General features: G+C 43.7%; 2 protein-coding genes across 2 annotated transcripts in view; both read left to right on the forward strand.

Moving 5' to 3' along the window:
- The window catches only part of b4galnt4a (beta-1,4-N-acetyl-galactosaminyl transferase 4a), a 128,518-nt gene extending 116,706 nt beyond the window's left edge, over nucleotides 1–11,812 (forward strand). The window contains exons 9-20 of the mRNA XM_051382307.1: nucleotides 703–769; nucleotides 2,921–3,085; nucleotides 3,383–3,492; nucleotides 4,044–4,144; nucleotides 4,393–4,466; nucleotides 4,572–6,123; nucleotides 6,572–6,951; nucleotides 7,574–7,727; nucleotides 7,817–7,889; nucleotides 8,620–8,773; nucleotides 9,035–9,161; nucleotides 9,504–11,812. Coding sequence (XP_051238267.1) covers nucleotides 703–769; nucleotides 2,921–3,085; nucleotides 3,383–3,492; nucleotides 4,044–4,144; nucleotides 4,393–4,466; nucleotides 4,572–6,123; nucleotides 6,572–6,951; nucleotides 7,574–7,727; nucleotides 7,817–7,889; nucleotides 8,620–8,773; nucleotides 9,035–9,161; nucleotides 9,504–9,612 — 3,066 coding nt within the window. The 3' untranslated portion in view covers nucleotides 9,613–11,812. The remainder of the gene's footprint in view (nucleotides 1–702; nucleotides 770–2,920; nucleotides 3,086–3,382; nucleotides 3,493–4,043; nucleotides 4,145–4,392; nucleotides 4,467–4,571; nucleotides 6,124–6,571; nucleotides 6,952–7,573; nucleotides 7,728–7,816; nucleotides 7,890–8,619; nucleotides 8,774–9,034; nucleotides 9,162–9,503) is intronic.
- A 2,511-nt stretch (nucleotides 11,813–14,323) lies between these two features.
- abtb2b (ankyrin repeat and BTB (POZ) domain containing 2b) overlaps nucleotides 14,324–15,837 on the forward strand; it is a 45,332-nt gene continuing 43,818 nt past the window's right edge. The window contains exon 1 of the mRNA XM_051383547.1: nucleotides 14,324–15,808. Within this exon, the coding sequence (XP_051239507.1) occupies nucleotides 14,917–15,808 (892 nt within the window). The 5' untranslated portion in view covers nucleotides 14,324–14,916. The remainder of the gene's footprint in view (nucleotides 15,809–15,837) is intronic.

The following is a 15,837-nucleotide window of genomic DNA, read 5'->3' on the forward strand; positions in this document are numbered from 1 at the left end:
GTGCTTCTGTGTTAATGTTCCGGAGTAGCATACAACATAAAATGACAAAATTAAAACAGAATCCAAAACAGTAACTGTGTGTGTGTGTGTGTGTGTATGTGTGTGTGTGTGTGTGTGTGTGTATACACACGTGGAGCCATTTGCATGAGCCTGAGGAGGGTGTTTATATTTGTATTCTCAACCCGAGGGTTGGAAAATGACCTGTCTCCTGTGATTATATCCTGGGTAACCAGAAGTGACGTGGTAATTGTGAAATCTATTTAAAAGAATTGTAGCTTCTCTCGTTCGTTCTCTCTCTTCCTCACTCTCTCTCTCTTTTTTTTCTCTTTCCGTGCTTGTCTCTGTTTTCAGGTCATTACTAGATCTTCCTTTTTACACCTACCCACCTTATTCCTACGGCTCTGTTCTTGCTCTGCCCACGGTCTATTTTCTCAGTTTTTTTGTTTGCTGAATTCACTTACACCTCAGTGCCTCACATTTCTCATTCTCTGTTCATGTGCCACACTATTGTTTTCTGTTTCCTCTTCTCTCCCTGGTTAAGTGTGTTTATACAAAGCCCCAGCATCAGATCGATCCTGGGATGTTGCTAAGATCAATAACACAGAGAGTGTCACAGTTAAGCTTATACTTTTCACATGTTGGCATTTGGTTTTCTGTTCTCACTCAATCCCTTTTTCTCTCACTCTCTGCTTTCACACACAGTGGCGTCCATTCCTCCCTGGTCTGAAATATGAAGTGATAGACTCAGCCTACATCTCCCTGTACACAGGTAAGACCTATTCTGCCCTGTTTATATATTGCATGGAATGTCTTGAAAGAAAAATATATTTCTTAAGAAATTTTAAAATGGACTTTAAATATTTCTGGTGTTTGTAGCTAAGATGCAATGGATGTGGTTCTTTATCTTATCTATTTCCAGTTTTTTTGTTTAGCATAGAGCTTGCCAAATAGAAAGAGGAAACGATGCTATAAAAAACTACTTCATTAGTCTAGTCTGGTATCGACCAGTAGTTTAATGTCACAGAATCAGCCTTTTTTGAACCAAGATGTGCTCCTCTCTTGTCTCTCAAACAAACTCACATTCTGTTTGGATCTTTATATTGGCTTAAAATTGACATTTTATTTCATATTTATTTATTCTTTCTCATAAAAAATCTGCAGATTGGCGCTTGGCATATCTTCTGGGGCCAAAGAGAAGCTACAGACTCTAATAGTTGCTCTATTTTTCTATAGGTGTCATTCATTGCAGAGAGTGTCTAACCTCTATAGCTCCAAGAATAGCAGTGTGTAACAGGGATTCAGTATCGTTAACAAGGGAAAATGCCTGCTGCACAGAAATGATGTGTGGAGTTGTCATTTTGGGCAAAGCTGTGAGTTTGCTGGAGATGTATGCCTTCTTGTTTATGACCAGCGATGACAGGGAAGAAGGAGGCCTTGTACAGTATATGAGGTCACCTGCTGGATTCAAACATTACCATCTCCTCATCTGTCTCCCTCCACCCACCCATCCCTATGCCTCCCTTTATGTCATGCTCTCAACAACTTGACTTTCACAGAGTTGTAGCCAGGCTAAGAGATGGGTGGCTCAGCAACCAGTGTCAAAGTGTTCAAATGCTATACATTTATACATATTTTGATGTGAGAGTGCCCGAGAAGGGATCCTGAATAATCTTTTCAGATCATATTTAGTTTCTGGAAAACCAGGAATAATTTAGCTGAACTAGTAGAGTGCAGTTGTTCCTCTGTCTGTGTAAGCACTTTACAATTAATAACTTATCTTGCAGATTTTTAAGTGGTTATTGAATATTTCCAGAATGCAGTATCTCATCTGAATGGCTTTCTCAACATCCATCTTCATGGTCAAAAATCCTGCTGACCAAAAACAGTTGAACTGTGTATTATTACATTTTTCCAAATGAAATCATCATTTGTGTCAGGGTAATTGTTCATGGTGCGTTACATAACAGTTTGATGTGTTAATTAATTTCATTTAAATTACATTTACTGTATTTTAATGCAGGGCAGTTCATACAGCTCCAGAATAATTTCTCATTCAAGCCAAATATTGGTGTGATAGTACTTTTTCAGAACAGTGAAAATACACATAAAAGTGCAACCCAGATGGTAGCTGTTAATGAATTCACACACACATACACTCTGGCATTTCCTACAGAGACCAGGAAATTCAAATAGCCACATGGATGAGGTCTCAATAGCTGTGCTGTGATTGTATTTTTTATTACACCCCAACTGCATTATGATAGAAATTAATCCAAAGAAAGAGGAGAGTTCCATTGTTTTCTTTGTTTGCTGGCTTGTTTTGAGGATTTCAGTAACATAGACGATTAATTAGTGTTGGCGAGGCTTGTGTGTAGTTGAAACCAGGTATGTGATCAACAGATGTCTTATTGTTAGAAAAAAGGAAGTCTACAACAAGGCTTTCTCTGTGTAGCCTCTGCACACAAAGACGCACACACTGAATGTGCACACTCCACCCTCTGGAGGATAAAAATGATGCTGACCACCCTGTTAATTATAAAGCATTTCTCCCATCAGGCCTTGCTCCTGACATGCCATTAATCACACATGCTCTCTCCTCCTTCCCAGCTATCGATTGGTATAATTATGACTCTGCTCTGCTCTGTTTTTGTTTTCTTCCAACTTTTTACTTCTTCCTTTGTTTCTTTCCTCTCTGCCTCTCTTTTTGTCTTTTTTCTCCCTATTCTTTACCTTTTCATAGTCGTTAAAGATTTATAATTATTGCGACACAAATACTGTGTGTAATGTTTTCCTACTGACAGCTAACTTCAAATTTGTCTGACATTTAGATAATCAAAACTGTGAGCGCAAGAATCAACCTTCCTCTTCCTGCCTCACGTTTCTGCCTCACTCAATGCCTCTCTGTCTCTGTATTTTTCAGACGAGTCCAATCTGAAGATGAACAGTGTGGATCACATCCCCCAGACCTTGGCCAGTCACATCCGTCTCCCAGAGGTGTCTCTGCCCCAGGGTCTGGAGAGAGGCAGCATCATGCAGCACGGAGCGGATATGCTGAAGCCGGACCCCAGGGACACCTTTTACAGCAGTAAATCTGCCAGTCATCATTTCAGACTGTCCCCTTTTTCTGTCCTCATCCTGATTTTCTGTCCTGTCATTTTCGCTGAATGACTGATTGACTGTCTGGCTCACAGTCTATCTGGCTGTCACTAGCTGTATTCAGACATATCATTTTGTCTGGCTGGCTGTGTTCCATTTTTTGTGTGTTTTCCTTTGCCTTGATCATCCCCCATCTCCATTTCTGACTTCTACATTTGTTGAAACCAGAATTTCATATACATATTTGTTTGTACCTGACCCCATTCTCTTTTTCCTCTCTTCTCAGCTCCTATGATCAACCCCTCCCGATTGGAAAATGTTCTTCCGGCCTGTCTCTACTCTCCAACCTATGTAGTGAAAGACTTTCCCATCGCCAGATACCAGGGCCTGCAGTTTGTAAGTCACCTTTCCATCACCTTGTCTCTAGATCACAAATAGACCTGCCACTGAGAATGTGTGATGATGATTCTGTGTGTGATAGACTTGTGGGTCAGAAGTGCATCCAATTATTGCAGTAGTCTTTTACACTGCTAAGAAAATTGCCCCACAGAGTAATATTCAGATCAACTAGACAGATAACACAAAAGCAAAGAAGCTAAGTTAATGCCAGTTTGTACCTCAGGACTGCATCTCTCCCTTAAAACACATAAAGGAAGCAGGTGGCAGGTATTGTTGAGTGCTGCTCCCCCCTTAAGGACAACACAGGTTACTGCAGCAGTTGCAGAGACAAGTGATGAGCTGGAAATGAGAGCCAATCCATTTAAGATCTGCCAGGAATCCCTGTAAGAAATTGCGCAGCATTGTGCAGAGCTGCAGTAAGTTGGTAATTTTAATTCAATCCTGGTGTTAATCGAATCCTCATAAGAGGCTGCTAAATGAGAATGAAACCTTCATCTGTGTTTTCTGGGGGCACTGGATTTTTAATTTGACATTTGACTTTTCTTCAGGTGTATCTATCCTTCGTTTACCCCAATGACTTCACACGTCTCACACACATGGAGCGAGAAAACAAGTGTTTCTACAGAGAGTCCCCTATCTACTTGGAGAAGTAAGGACATTCTTGCTTTTATCTCTTAGAGAGCTAAGGGAACATTTGTCTCTGTCTCCTATATTATGAGCAGTACATTGATTATGCAGACTTCTGTTCAAGTGTGAATTTGATGGCAGTGATTCATGTGACCCCTCACCAAGAGATTAAGTTTAATATGCCGCAAGGCACATTGAAACTTCAGCCTTGTGTTAATGCATGTGGTTGTGTGTGTTTATGTGCCTGCCTCTTTTTGTTGTGTCTGCCAGGTTTGGTTTCTACAAATATATGAAGATGGATGAGGAGGACGATGACAGACCGTTCTTCTTCCCCAACCCAGATGGTAACTAATAATGAACAACCACACGCTCGTGCATGCACACAGTCGCACATGTATACACATATGTACATGCACTCTTTCAACTCTGTGTCTCCCTCATGTCTCCAGATTTTCTAGAGGAAGAGGAGGTGGTGGATACAGAGGACGAGGCAGAGATCGTTGGCACACAGCCGCCCAAGAAGCCCTCTCATCCGAGCCAGACCAGTCACACCTCCAACCCCTCCCATCAGCACTCAAACCCTGTGCCCACACAAGCTGTCAGAGAAGGGGAAGAAGAGGAAGAGGACCCTGATGAAGAGGAGAAAGGAGCAGTCAACAGTATCATAATCCGCAGAGAAAGGAGACACTTTCCTCGCAGAGATGGACAGATTGGTAGGGATCTGGACAAAGACTGGGGAAGAGATCATACAAGAGGAAACATTAGACAGGACATCAGGAAGGGACATGAAGAGCCCCAACCCAGGGTGCTTCAGCCTGACATGGACAGTGGGGTCCGGGGCCGCTCCCTGTCTTGGATCCGCACTGGTCCTGCAGAGCTGGGCCCTGGCAGGAAAGGAGGAGGAACAGGCGGTGGAGGAGGAGAAGAGGGCGCAGAGAAGGGAGCTGAGACTCCACCTAAACTGAGCAAGTCTTCACTGCTATTCCCCCAAAAGTCCTCCCTCTCTGCCCTCGCCAGCCGAGCCAAGCAGATCCTCAGCAACTCTGCCCATAGCGACAACCTCCAAATGAACAACAACAAGCTTGCTGGAAACAAGAAGGAAAAACGAGAGGAGAACAAGATCTACATCACCAGGCCCCGACCTGCCAAGGAGAGGGAGAGGAACAGGGAGAGGGAGAGGGAGCAGCGTCGAGAGAGGAGGGAGGAAAGGGCATCTCGCCACCCTAGGGAGGTGTTCCCAGGGGTCTTTCTGTACCAAACTGGGAAGACCACAAGGCTGGTCAACCTCGGTGCCAAAGGACATACTGGGGGAGGCATAACAGGAGGAAAAAGTCTTGTTAGTTCTCCTCAGCTCTGGCCCATCCCCCCCACAAAAGAAGGTAAGACATCTCCTCAGAATGGAAGCATCGGTATTCAGAATGAAAGTGTACAGAAGCCTGCCATCAGGGCAGCAGGGGCAAAACATCTAGAGAAAAGCAAGAGGAAAGGGGAGCACCGGCATTCAAAGATTAGTCCTGCTGAACTACCCAGCAAAGGAACTCCACTGTCCCATCATCAAGATCCCCCTCTCCCTCCAGTTACCCCACCAAGGTTAAACTCCACAGAAAACACGCTCCAAGGTCAATCACGGGTCACCTCTTACCTCAAGACCTCCGAGATCACTGAGTCCCAGCAGCAGCCAGACCCGGACCCAAACCCAGCAGAATTTGACCAGGATGCAAACCGCTCTAATCCTGACCCGGACCCTGATCCCGAACCAGAACCAGAGGAGGGCGAGATGTCGGACTACAGCTACGAGGAGGTTGAGGCTCGGCCAGGTTGGGCAGAGGAGAGCATCAACTGGCAGAGGACCTTCTCAGTCAATCCGATGGACTTTGAGCTGTTGCGCTCTGACTGGAACGACCTGCGTTGCAATGTGTCTGGCAACCTCCAGCTGGCAGAGAGCGAGGTGGTGGACGTGCTGGCGCAGTACATGGAGAAACTCAATGAACGCAACGGAGGGTAAGGATGAAGGGGAGGGAGTGAGAATAATGTCAGGGTGAAAGAGAGCTTATGTTTCCCTGCAACCCTATAAATACAAATGTGGTTTCTCACGCTAACCATTATGTAAAACAAGAAGTAATTTCACTGAGAACATATTGGTCATGCCCTGGTGCATTGACTCATGTTAGCAGTCCTCTATGTGCTGATTACCGTTTTCTGCAGCAGCACTTATAAACCTTGATGTTATTTTGTAAAGTAGCTTTTCTCCTATATCACACCATGCTGACTTCCCAGTGTCACAGACAATGAGTAGCCGCATTTTTGAGCAATAATTAACCCAGTTGTGAGAATAATATAAGAAACTGTGTTTTATATTTGCATCTTCTCCCTTTCCTTCATATTATATTTCAGAGCATGAACAAACCTGTCTGTGTTTTCTTAAGCTTTTCTTCTGCCTATGCTCCAGGATCTACACCCTGCTGCGAATAATCAACGTGGAGAAGCGGCGTGACTCTGCAAGGGGGAACCGTTATCTGGTGGAGCTGGAGCTAATGGAGAGAGGCCGCAGCGTGGTACGTCTGTCGGAATACATCTACCTGCTGCTCCACCGCAGCAGGCAAGGAGAGGAAAGTCTAGAGAACACTGACTCTGCCCCGGCCTCTGCACCGGCTTCTGCCCCATCCGCTGCTACGTCCAGCCACGCCACCCCACCGCTTCCTCCCTCGACCAGGTCCCTCGCCCGACCCGGAGCGACCCCCTGGAGCACCGCCTATGCTAAGCCTCTGCTCTGCCAGCCGGTCATGCTGCAGTGGAGGAAAGATGTCATGGTGCACTTTGTGGTGCCAGGTCAGTCAAAAAAAAGGGGCACTAACTTTCATAACAGAATAATCTGTATAGAACCAATTGTTAAACTAATATTATTCTGATTTAATTTTAAACCTAAAATATTACTTTAATAATTTACAGACAGAGTAAGGATGCTTGGTGAGAAAAGTACTTGTTATTTATAAGGACATATGAATGGCTTTATTTTACAGTCCTGTTTGTGTACTTCTGCACTGTGTTATTGATACTTTTACATAAAAAATCTGAGTACTTCTTCCACCACTGGAGACGACAGTCATGTTTACTGATGCTGCTGCAATGTATGACTGTGCTCCAGCAGCCTCCCACTCAAACTATCCATCAGTAGTAACTGTAACCAGCATCATTTATGGTTACATTGATAGTGAATATTATCTTATGTTCCTTAAATTTCACTGTGAAAGCTTTGGTTATTAATACTTTTCTTTGTAGTTTCACTGTAGTTTCTCATGTTAACATATGTGAAAGGGCCATTCTTTCCCCCAAAAGGGAGTGATTAGCAATTGGTGCTTGATTATGAGATGCCGGTCTGGTCTACAAATATACACCATAAAAATAAATGATTGATTTCTTTCTTTTTTTCCCCTAACTTACTGTCCATCAGTGAAAAACCAGGCTCGCTGGGTACAGCAGTTTATCTCTGACATGGAGAATCTTCATCGGCAGACAAAGGACGACAATTTTAGCATCATCATTGTCGACTTTGAGAGTGAAGACATGGACGTGGAGCAGGCCCTTAGAGAGAGCGGTGTGCCAAGGTGTGTGCATGCGACACAATCAGTCATGTAATATGACCTATTGTCAAGGCTTCCAAGTGATGTGCGTGTGTATATTTTTCTTTTGGCAGATATGAGTATCTAAGGAGAGAAGGGAACTTTGAGCGCTCAGCAGGACTGCAGATCGGAGTGGACACTATTGAGGTTAGAGAACCAAACACACAGAGGCAAGACAACAATATGTGAGCTGGCAGGAAAAAAGCCACTCATTGAAGGTCAGCCACTCACACTGACCACATGACCTTTACTTGGCTGATAGACAGACAGAAAGAACACTCATGCATAATGAATACATCAGCTAGGCCGGTCTGTCATGGGCGGTGGATCTCGCCCTTATCTCTGAGCCTCCTCCTGCTTCCCTTCGTCCTCTCCCGCAGAGCCCAGCTGTGGGCGACGAGGAATCGCTTAGACAGTTAGCTGCATTTCCGCTGTCATGTGTATGCCATGGCTGTCACATCCATTCCCTTTCACAGGTTATTTGTGTGCATGTGCCCTTAACGCCACTCTCTGGCTGTCTCTTTATCACACACGCATGCACACCCACCCACGGGGGCGTGGTGCGGCTGGAAATTTGGACAGACGTTGATCCGTCAGTTGAGTGTCAGTGCTGTCACGGGGGGATGACAGGGCTGTCACTCATGTCTGAATGACCTGCAGGCTCTGGAAGTAAAGACAAGCCTCTGCTGCTGAGCCCAGTCTTCTTCACTTTCTTTAATCCCAAAATCTCATATTACGCGTATGTGAACATCTACTCGCATGCACAAAATTTTGCACCAGCTCCTACACAGAATTGTCAAGCAGATTCAGACAAAGGAAAGATTTAGAAATTATTTAGATCTGATGAATGCATCTTTGTTTGTGTTTCCTCTTGCAGGATAGTCACAGCATTGTATTCCTGTGTGATCTGCACATCCACTTCCCTCTCAACATCTTGGAAAGCATCAGGAAGCACTGTGTGGAGGGACGGCTCGCTTTTGCTCCCATTGTCATGAGACTCGGCTGCGGTAGTTCACCACAGGAGCCTGATGGTAAGACACACACATTACAATAATCATACTTGTATTAACATAGTTTTCAAGTTTTTAGTTTGTCACTCAGACTCATTCCCCAGTTACAGACAGCTACTTTGAATTCCTAATACAAGTTTTCAATTTACATGCATAATAAACACACTTGCATCAGAAGTACATACTTGTGCTGTATAAGCTTTAGACTTTCCTTTTATCATAATCACTGTTGATGCAATGGGAGCAATAGTTCCTTTTAACAGTCTTTTTGCTCTTTCGTAGGTTACTGGGAGGTAAACGGCTTCGGCCTGTTTGGTATATATAAGTCTGATTTTGATAAGATTGGAGGGATGAACACAGAGGAATTCAAAGACCGCTGGGGTGGAGAAGACTGGGAGCTGCTGGACAGGTAACCCAGCAACAACCCAACAAAATAACCCTGCAATGAATACTCGTAGTAGAAAATGAATTTTTGTTGAGACCTGCATGTCTTTTTGGTTTACAAAAGGTAGATTTGGTTTAAATCATCATCATCTTTCAAAATCTGAGCGAATAAAACCAAAACTACTTGCATGTCTAGATAGAAGGAAGAAGAAAAAGTTGTAGAAGAATCAGAAACAGAAAACAGTGACTAGGATTGTTAACCCAGTATTTTTTCCTAGATTAATTTGTTAATTCCCTTGTAATGTAACCCAGCATTATGAAAGGAACCCTGTTTTAACCCTGTGTTTCTCCTTCCCTCCCCCTTTAGGGTACTTCAGAATGGTTTGGAGGTGGAGAGACTACGCTTGAGGAACTTCTTTCATTACTACCACTCCAAACGGGGCATGTGGAACGCCCAAAACAAGAAAAAGGGATAGCGCCCCCTGCTGGTCGGACGATTCTGAACATACCTGCAGATCCACTGTGTGTGAGAGAGACCTGTATGAGCTCGCTCACTGCCTGAACTGCCTTTTTGTTTTTTTTTAAACAGGCTCTGTTCAGGGACGCCTCTGTATTGCCATCGGCCCTTCTTGTATGCTTGTCTGTGTGAGGAAACCAGGAAATGAGTCCAAATCTAAACTTTGGGAGCGAGCCGTTTAGGCAGACAGACCTGAGTCATCACTTTGCCTCACTGACTGAACTACTGTACAGAGAGAAGATATTAGTTATTTTTGTTCTCCTTCTCTCTGTCCTTTTTTGGTGCAATGTTTTCAAACAGACTGGAAAGCAGCTGTTTTTGTGTGTGTGGGTGTGTTTGCGTGGGATGCGTGGGATATGTATATATATTAGTGTACATGGGTGTGTTGCCGCTTGTGTGTGCTTATGATTACAGGAAGCACCTTTTTTCTAACAAGGAGATGTGAAGACAACCTAAGATCTTTTTTCTAACACGCTCTCACATGGGAGCTTATAGAATGTGTGTCAACATGTTATTCAGATAGATTCAGACATGGTGGTGTAGCTCGAGTAGAGGAACTCTGTCTTTGGTAAACATTTGTATTTCTAAATACATCTACTACTACCTGTTGGATATCATTAATGAGTATGATTGAGGTGCTGAAGTTCTCCTGATACCTGATAGTATGAAACAAGGAAGGTTTTTGAATAAGAAAGCCCATTTCCAAACAGATACGTCATCTTTATATCTTTTTTTGACCCTCTCTCGTCCCTCTGTATATTTTTTATCTTCATCTCATTTCTGCCTTTATCCATTTTAATGTCTAATTTTTATCTGTTCAAACATTATTTATAGCAGTACTGCTGTTTTGTTTTACCTACTACCCCCACATTAATGCTACCTATCAGTTATGACTTGATTCCTTTTGTTTCATTAACTAAAGTTTAACTGAAGCAGTTGTCCAGTTAGTTATTTAAAATGGCTTTTCATTTGTCCTGACTGATTATGGCTGCACTAACATTTGGGGTGCTATTTTATGTTCTAAAACACTGAATTTGTGAACCGTTTACACCTATCAACTCTACTGACGGTATCCTCCGTTCCCTCCAGATCTCTAACCTCATTGTCAACTAGAACATAAAACTCTTAACAGGAGGGGAACAGAGGAAAACAACAGCTTTTTGACATTTGATTTAACATTGTCACACAATTTTTTAAGGCATTTTATGAGCTGAGAATTGCATTTCAACTATTGGATTTGTGGGATTAAAACTCAATCTCTCGTATTAAAATACCACAGAGACAGGGAATGCTTAGCTATTGAAAACATCAACACTATTTTAAGCTTGTATAAAGCTACATCAGAAGGGAGACCAGTTCATGTTTTGGACACGATGTGGTGAGACATGGCTGTTTCACAAATGTGTGCCTTTATCAGGGTTTGGCTGCAGGCAGTTTTTAAACTACTCCAATGACAGAAGAGGGCAGGGACAGACAGAAATACATCGTTATTTATCAGCAGGCTGTAATGTCACTGTAAATTCAGATACACTGTAAAAGAAAGAAATATGGTTCTTGTCAATGGATTACAGACATGTCAGTGTTTGTTATATTACCTTAGAAGCAGGAAGGAGTGGTCTTTACAAGCCAGTTGCCCCATCTTGTGAGACAGGACAAAGATGGTACTAATGACGACTGAGTGAAATCAGGAGGTGTGAAGGAGACTCACTGGCAGCTGCAGTCCAGCAGGACCCCACCTCCTCCCATTACTTTGACTGGAGGCCGGGCTCCTAATGCCTCTGTTTATGCAACATGGTACTTATATTGATGGGGAGTGGCTGGAGGGCTCAAGGCTGGACATATATATGGCTGAGAGTTAATGATCTGTTATTGACTATATGATTGTCAAAATGCCCTCCAAGACCCTTTCTTTGCCTCTACAGGAAAAAGGTCTATACTGTACGTCATTTAACACTGACATGGGACTATTTAAAGAACAAAAGAAACACATTAAATATAAGACTATATATAAGAAACATAAAAATGAAAAATAGGAATATACATTCCAAGGTAATTTCTGTGAAATTGTTTTGTAGGGAAAAGGTTTTAAGAATGTATTGTACTTTTATTTTGAATTGTTGGGTTTTTGCAAATAAAATTTTATGCTTATGTCCAGATAATTTTTCAGAAGTGTATTTTTTTTTTTTTTTATGTTTGTTTTCTTTATTGTTGTCTCTTCGTAAGATTTGTCAAAATATCAACTACAACTAGTAAGAGTATAGAGAAGTAAAAAGTAAAAACTATTCCCTATTTAACCACATGGTGGTGCTCCACCCACATATACATACCTGCAGAGGTGGTTGGATGGCTAACATATTTTGAGCAGTGGCAGGCTGATTCAGTGTAGGAGGAAAAGACACAATATAAATTAGTCGACGTGTTAAAACCAAAAATCCCCCTCCTACACACATGAATACTCTCACTTCCTATGTGCAAACAGTTTAACTGTTCTTGACCATATACAAGTACATGGTTCATTATGATCATGTCAGGTGACACGATGAGGCTTTTTATATCCCAGCAATGGGTTGTTTCGGGCTCAGAGAGGTACTAAAAATCCCAAAACTTCCCTACACAGCCTAAAAGAACTGAATGTAACTCAAAATTACCTGTGAAAATGTCTTGAGCTATGTAATATATATATATATATATGGATATATATATTCAGCTAGATTACGAAACATTCATGCTCTCATGCTGTTTTATTACTGGCTATAAATGAGTAAATATGATATCATGTTAAAACCCTCTGCAACCCTCACTCTGTTACTCTCTGAGGCTGACATCACTACCCAGTTACCCACGCTAAGTTAAATTGATCTAATATCACATTCATTGTGTTTTATGACCAATGCAGAGAGAAAAGCAAGCATTAAGAAACTGACATTTTTCAATTCCAACAAAGCTGATGTGTTTTTGTGACCACATGTAATCATTTGCAGAGTGTTTTGTTGTGAGTTGTTGATCCCCCCACATGTGTGAATGGGCTCTGGGTGGTGGGCTGGCTTGATGTCTGCCCCTGAGCATGTACGCACACAGAGAGACCATGAGGTAAGTTCTGTCCTAACAACCGCTACATGAGGTCTGGATGAGGAAAGTGCTAACCTCCTGTGATCTCCTCTACGCCCTGTGTGTCTTCTAATCTCATTTACAGTGGCATTGACTAACACTGCAAAACTGGGGAGTTTTAAGTAGACTGAAAGGTTGACTCCCTATGCAGTCAACCTTATGTGATTCATAGACTGTGACGTGTGTGTATGTATGTATGTGTGTGTGTGTGTGTGTGTGTGTGTGTGTGTGTGTGTGTGTGTGTGTGTATGTGTGTGTGTGTGTGTGTGTGTGTGTTCGCCAGTTTTTCCACTTTAGGTACAGGCATAGTAGAGTTCAATTCAATTTTATTTGTATAGCGCCAATTCATAACAGAAGTTATCTCAGGACACTTTTCAAATAGAGCAGGTCTAGACCGAACTCTTTAAAACATATAGTATGTTCTCTAACATCCAGGTCTGTATATGTGTAAGAAAAAACATTCATTATAGCCACTTTCACAATGTGTTGCATTATCACAAGCATGTGGGGTAATTGCCCTAAACCCTTTATGTAATAGTGTTGGACTCTGTCCCAGTGGAGACACACCCTACCTGTCTATATGAGTGCAGAGTGATGAGAAGCAGGTAGTCACAGGCCTCTTCAACATGTTTGCTTTTTTAAATTTTTTTTTTACCTCAAGCATGTTACAGCACCTAACCAGAAACAACAAACAGGGGCCACATGATGATCCCAAACTGCAGTTTCGTAAGAGGATTTGCTCAAACTTTGTTTTGAAAGCTAGAAATGTCACTTTTTTTGTTTACTTTTACCTCTGCTGAACTAGTACTGAATGATCACCAAGTACTGGACTGGGTACAAACCATACAAGCCAGCACAGTACAGTCGAAATTAAAACGAAAATGAGAATTTGCATAACAGGCCAACATACACATAAACTATTACAACACTTCTGTCTTCCTTGCAATCCCAAATAAGCTTTTAAAATGCACTTTCAGTGAAAATCCTAAGCCTCATCAAATCAAAGTAAACACTGCCCCACCTCTTACATGATTACCAAGGGCTTAACAGATTCAATTTCTGTTACAGGCTGCAGGGGAGAGATTAGCTAATGTGTAGACAGCAAGCCATGTTCCCCAGAGTCAACACCTAAAGTCTGCCTGGTGTGCAGTTTGGTTCCAGGTAACTAACCAGAAGAATTTCCCCAGACCCATTCATGTAATATTTAATGGGATTTATTGTCGTGGAGTAGTTAGTGAAAGGTGGCAGCCGTTAATTAGATTATACATTATCATATTTAATCGCATTTTGTGGTAGAATGGTGATACGAAATAAACAAAAGACTGTGAAACAGTTGAAGTAATGTGAATTAAGGACTCTATGTGGTTGTGTGAAACGTTTATAAATCGAGCATTAAAGCTAATACAGCCATATGTAGCGAACACATGTGAAGGGAGTTTGTTTGATTCTTCATTTGAGGCGAAACAAAGTTGCAAAGACTCGGAGCGAGTGCTGATTGGCTGCCACAAAAGTCGGCCCTCTCCTGATTGGTCGCTCGAGTCGCTTCTGTGTTGTCATTCAGCAACGGTCCCTCCTCTCACACATCTGTGGCTGGGACTCTCCGACAGGCAGTTTCTGACCGAGCACCGGGACGGGAGGGTGATGAGGTAGACTCGGACTTTTTTACTCGGTTATCTACGAAAACGAAACAGTCGAGCGGCTTCGCGGGGACATGTTTTTTTACTAAATGAACTCGGGTCTGGCTGTATTCAGAGAGAGAGAGAGGGGAGACATTTCGTCGTGTTTTAAAAGACTGTGGATACTGGAGGAAAGTTTAAAGCCCTGCGCTGTCCGGGGGGAAAGGTGAGACGGGTGCGACTCTGACTTTCTCCGGCTGACCCGTTTGTTAACGACAGTATAAGGTGGCTTTCATTAAAAAAAAAAACACTTATAGGATTTTATCTACTCGTTCAGTTGTGTTGTTTCGCTTTCCAGCACCTCCATTTAGCAGCATGTCTGACAAGTGTCGCGCTGTGTAACCAGTTCATCCAGCTCGGCGGAGTTTCGACTGCTGCTGCTTGACTTCCAGACTGACTTCCAGGTAAACGGCTGGCGAGGTCCGAAACTCTTCCAAAGCACCCCAGGAAAAAAAAAAAAAAAAAGCCGTTTAACAATAATGGCTGGTTTGAGCAATGTCCACATGAAGACCCTGGAGGACCTGACTCTGGACTCTGGCTACGGGGCGGGGGACTCCTGTAAATCCCTCAGCCTGTCCTCCTCCAAGTCAAACTCCCAGGCTTTCATGACGGCCCCTCACCGGGGCAACTGGTGGTACTACTCCGGCTCCATGAATAGCAGGAACAACAGCTGGGACACGGTCAACACTGTCCTCCCCGAAGACCCGGAGGACATCTTCTCCAAGTGCCCCCGCTTACCTGAGTTGGAAGAGTTCCCCTGGACCGAAGAGGAGGTGGCCAAGGTTCTGCGTAAAGTGGCCGAGAGTGGGTGCGCTAAAGGGGGACCTGCACCTGTGTTCTCTCCGGAGGCCGTGAGGCGGCTGTCCGGTCTCCTCCGCAGGGCTCTGATCCGGATCTCCAGAGAGGCGCAGCGGCTCAGCGTCATGCACTGCCGCTGCACACGCTTCGAGGTCCAGAGCGCCATGAGGCTGGTGCTCAGCTGGGCCCTGGCCGACCACTGCGTCTCTGCCACGGTCAAGGCCATCTCCATGTATAGTATGAGTGCCGGGGAGCTGCTGAGGAAGGGCAAGTCCGCCCGCTGCGGCCTCTCCTTCTCCGTGGGACGCTTCTTCCGCTGGATGGTGGATACCCGTATCTCCGTGCGCATCCACGAGTATGCAGCTATATGCCTGACCGCATGCATGGAAGCTCTGGTGGAGGAGATAGGAGCCAGGGTGCTGATGGCCGAGAGGGGTCATTCGGGGCCGGATCTGGGGTCAGCATGCGCCCCACTGAGTGCAGAGGCCCTGGAAGGGGTCGTGAACAATGATGCGGAGCTGTGGGGAGTCCTGCAGCACTATGAGCACCTGATCTGCGGGAAGAACGCCAATGGTAAATACATTTAAGTTTATTCAGTGCAC

The sequence above is a fragment of the Dicentrarchus labrax genome, unplaced genomic scaffold (genome assembly GCF_905237075.1).
Source record: "Dicentrarchus labrax unplaced genomic scaffold, dlabrax2021, whole genome shotgun sequence".
Lineage (NCBI taxonomy): Eukaryota > Metazoa > Chordata > Actinopteri > Moronidae > Dicentrarchus > Dicentrarchus labrax.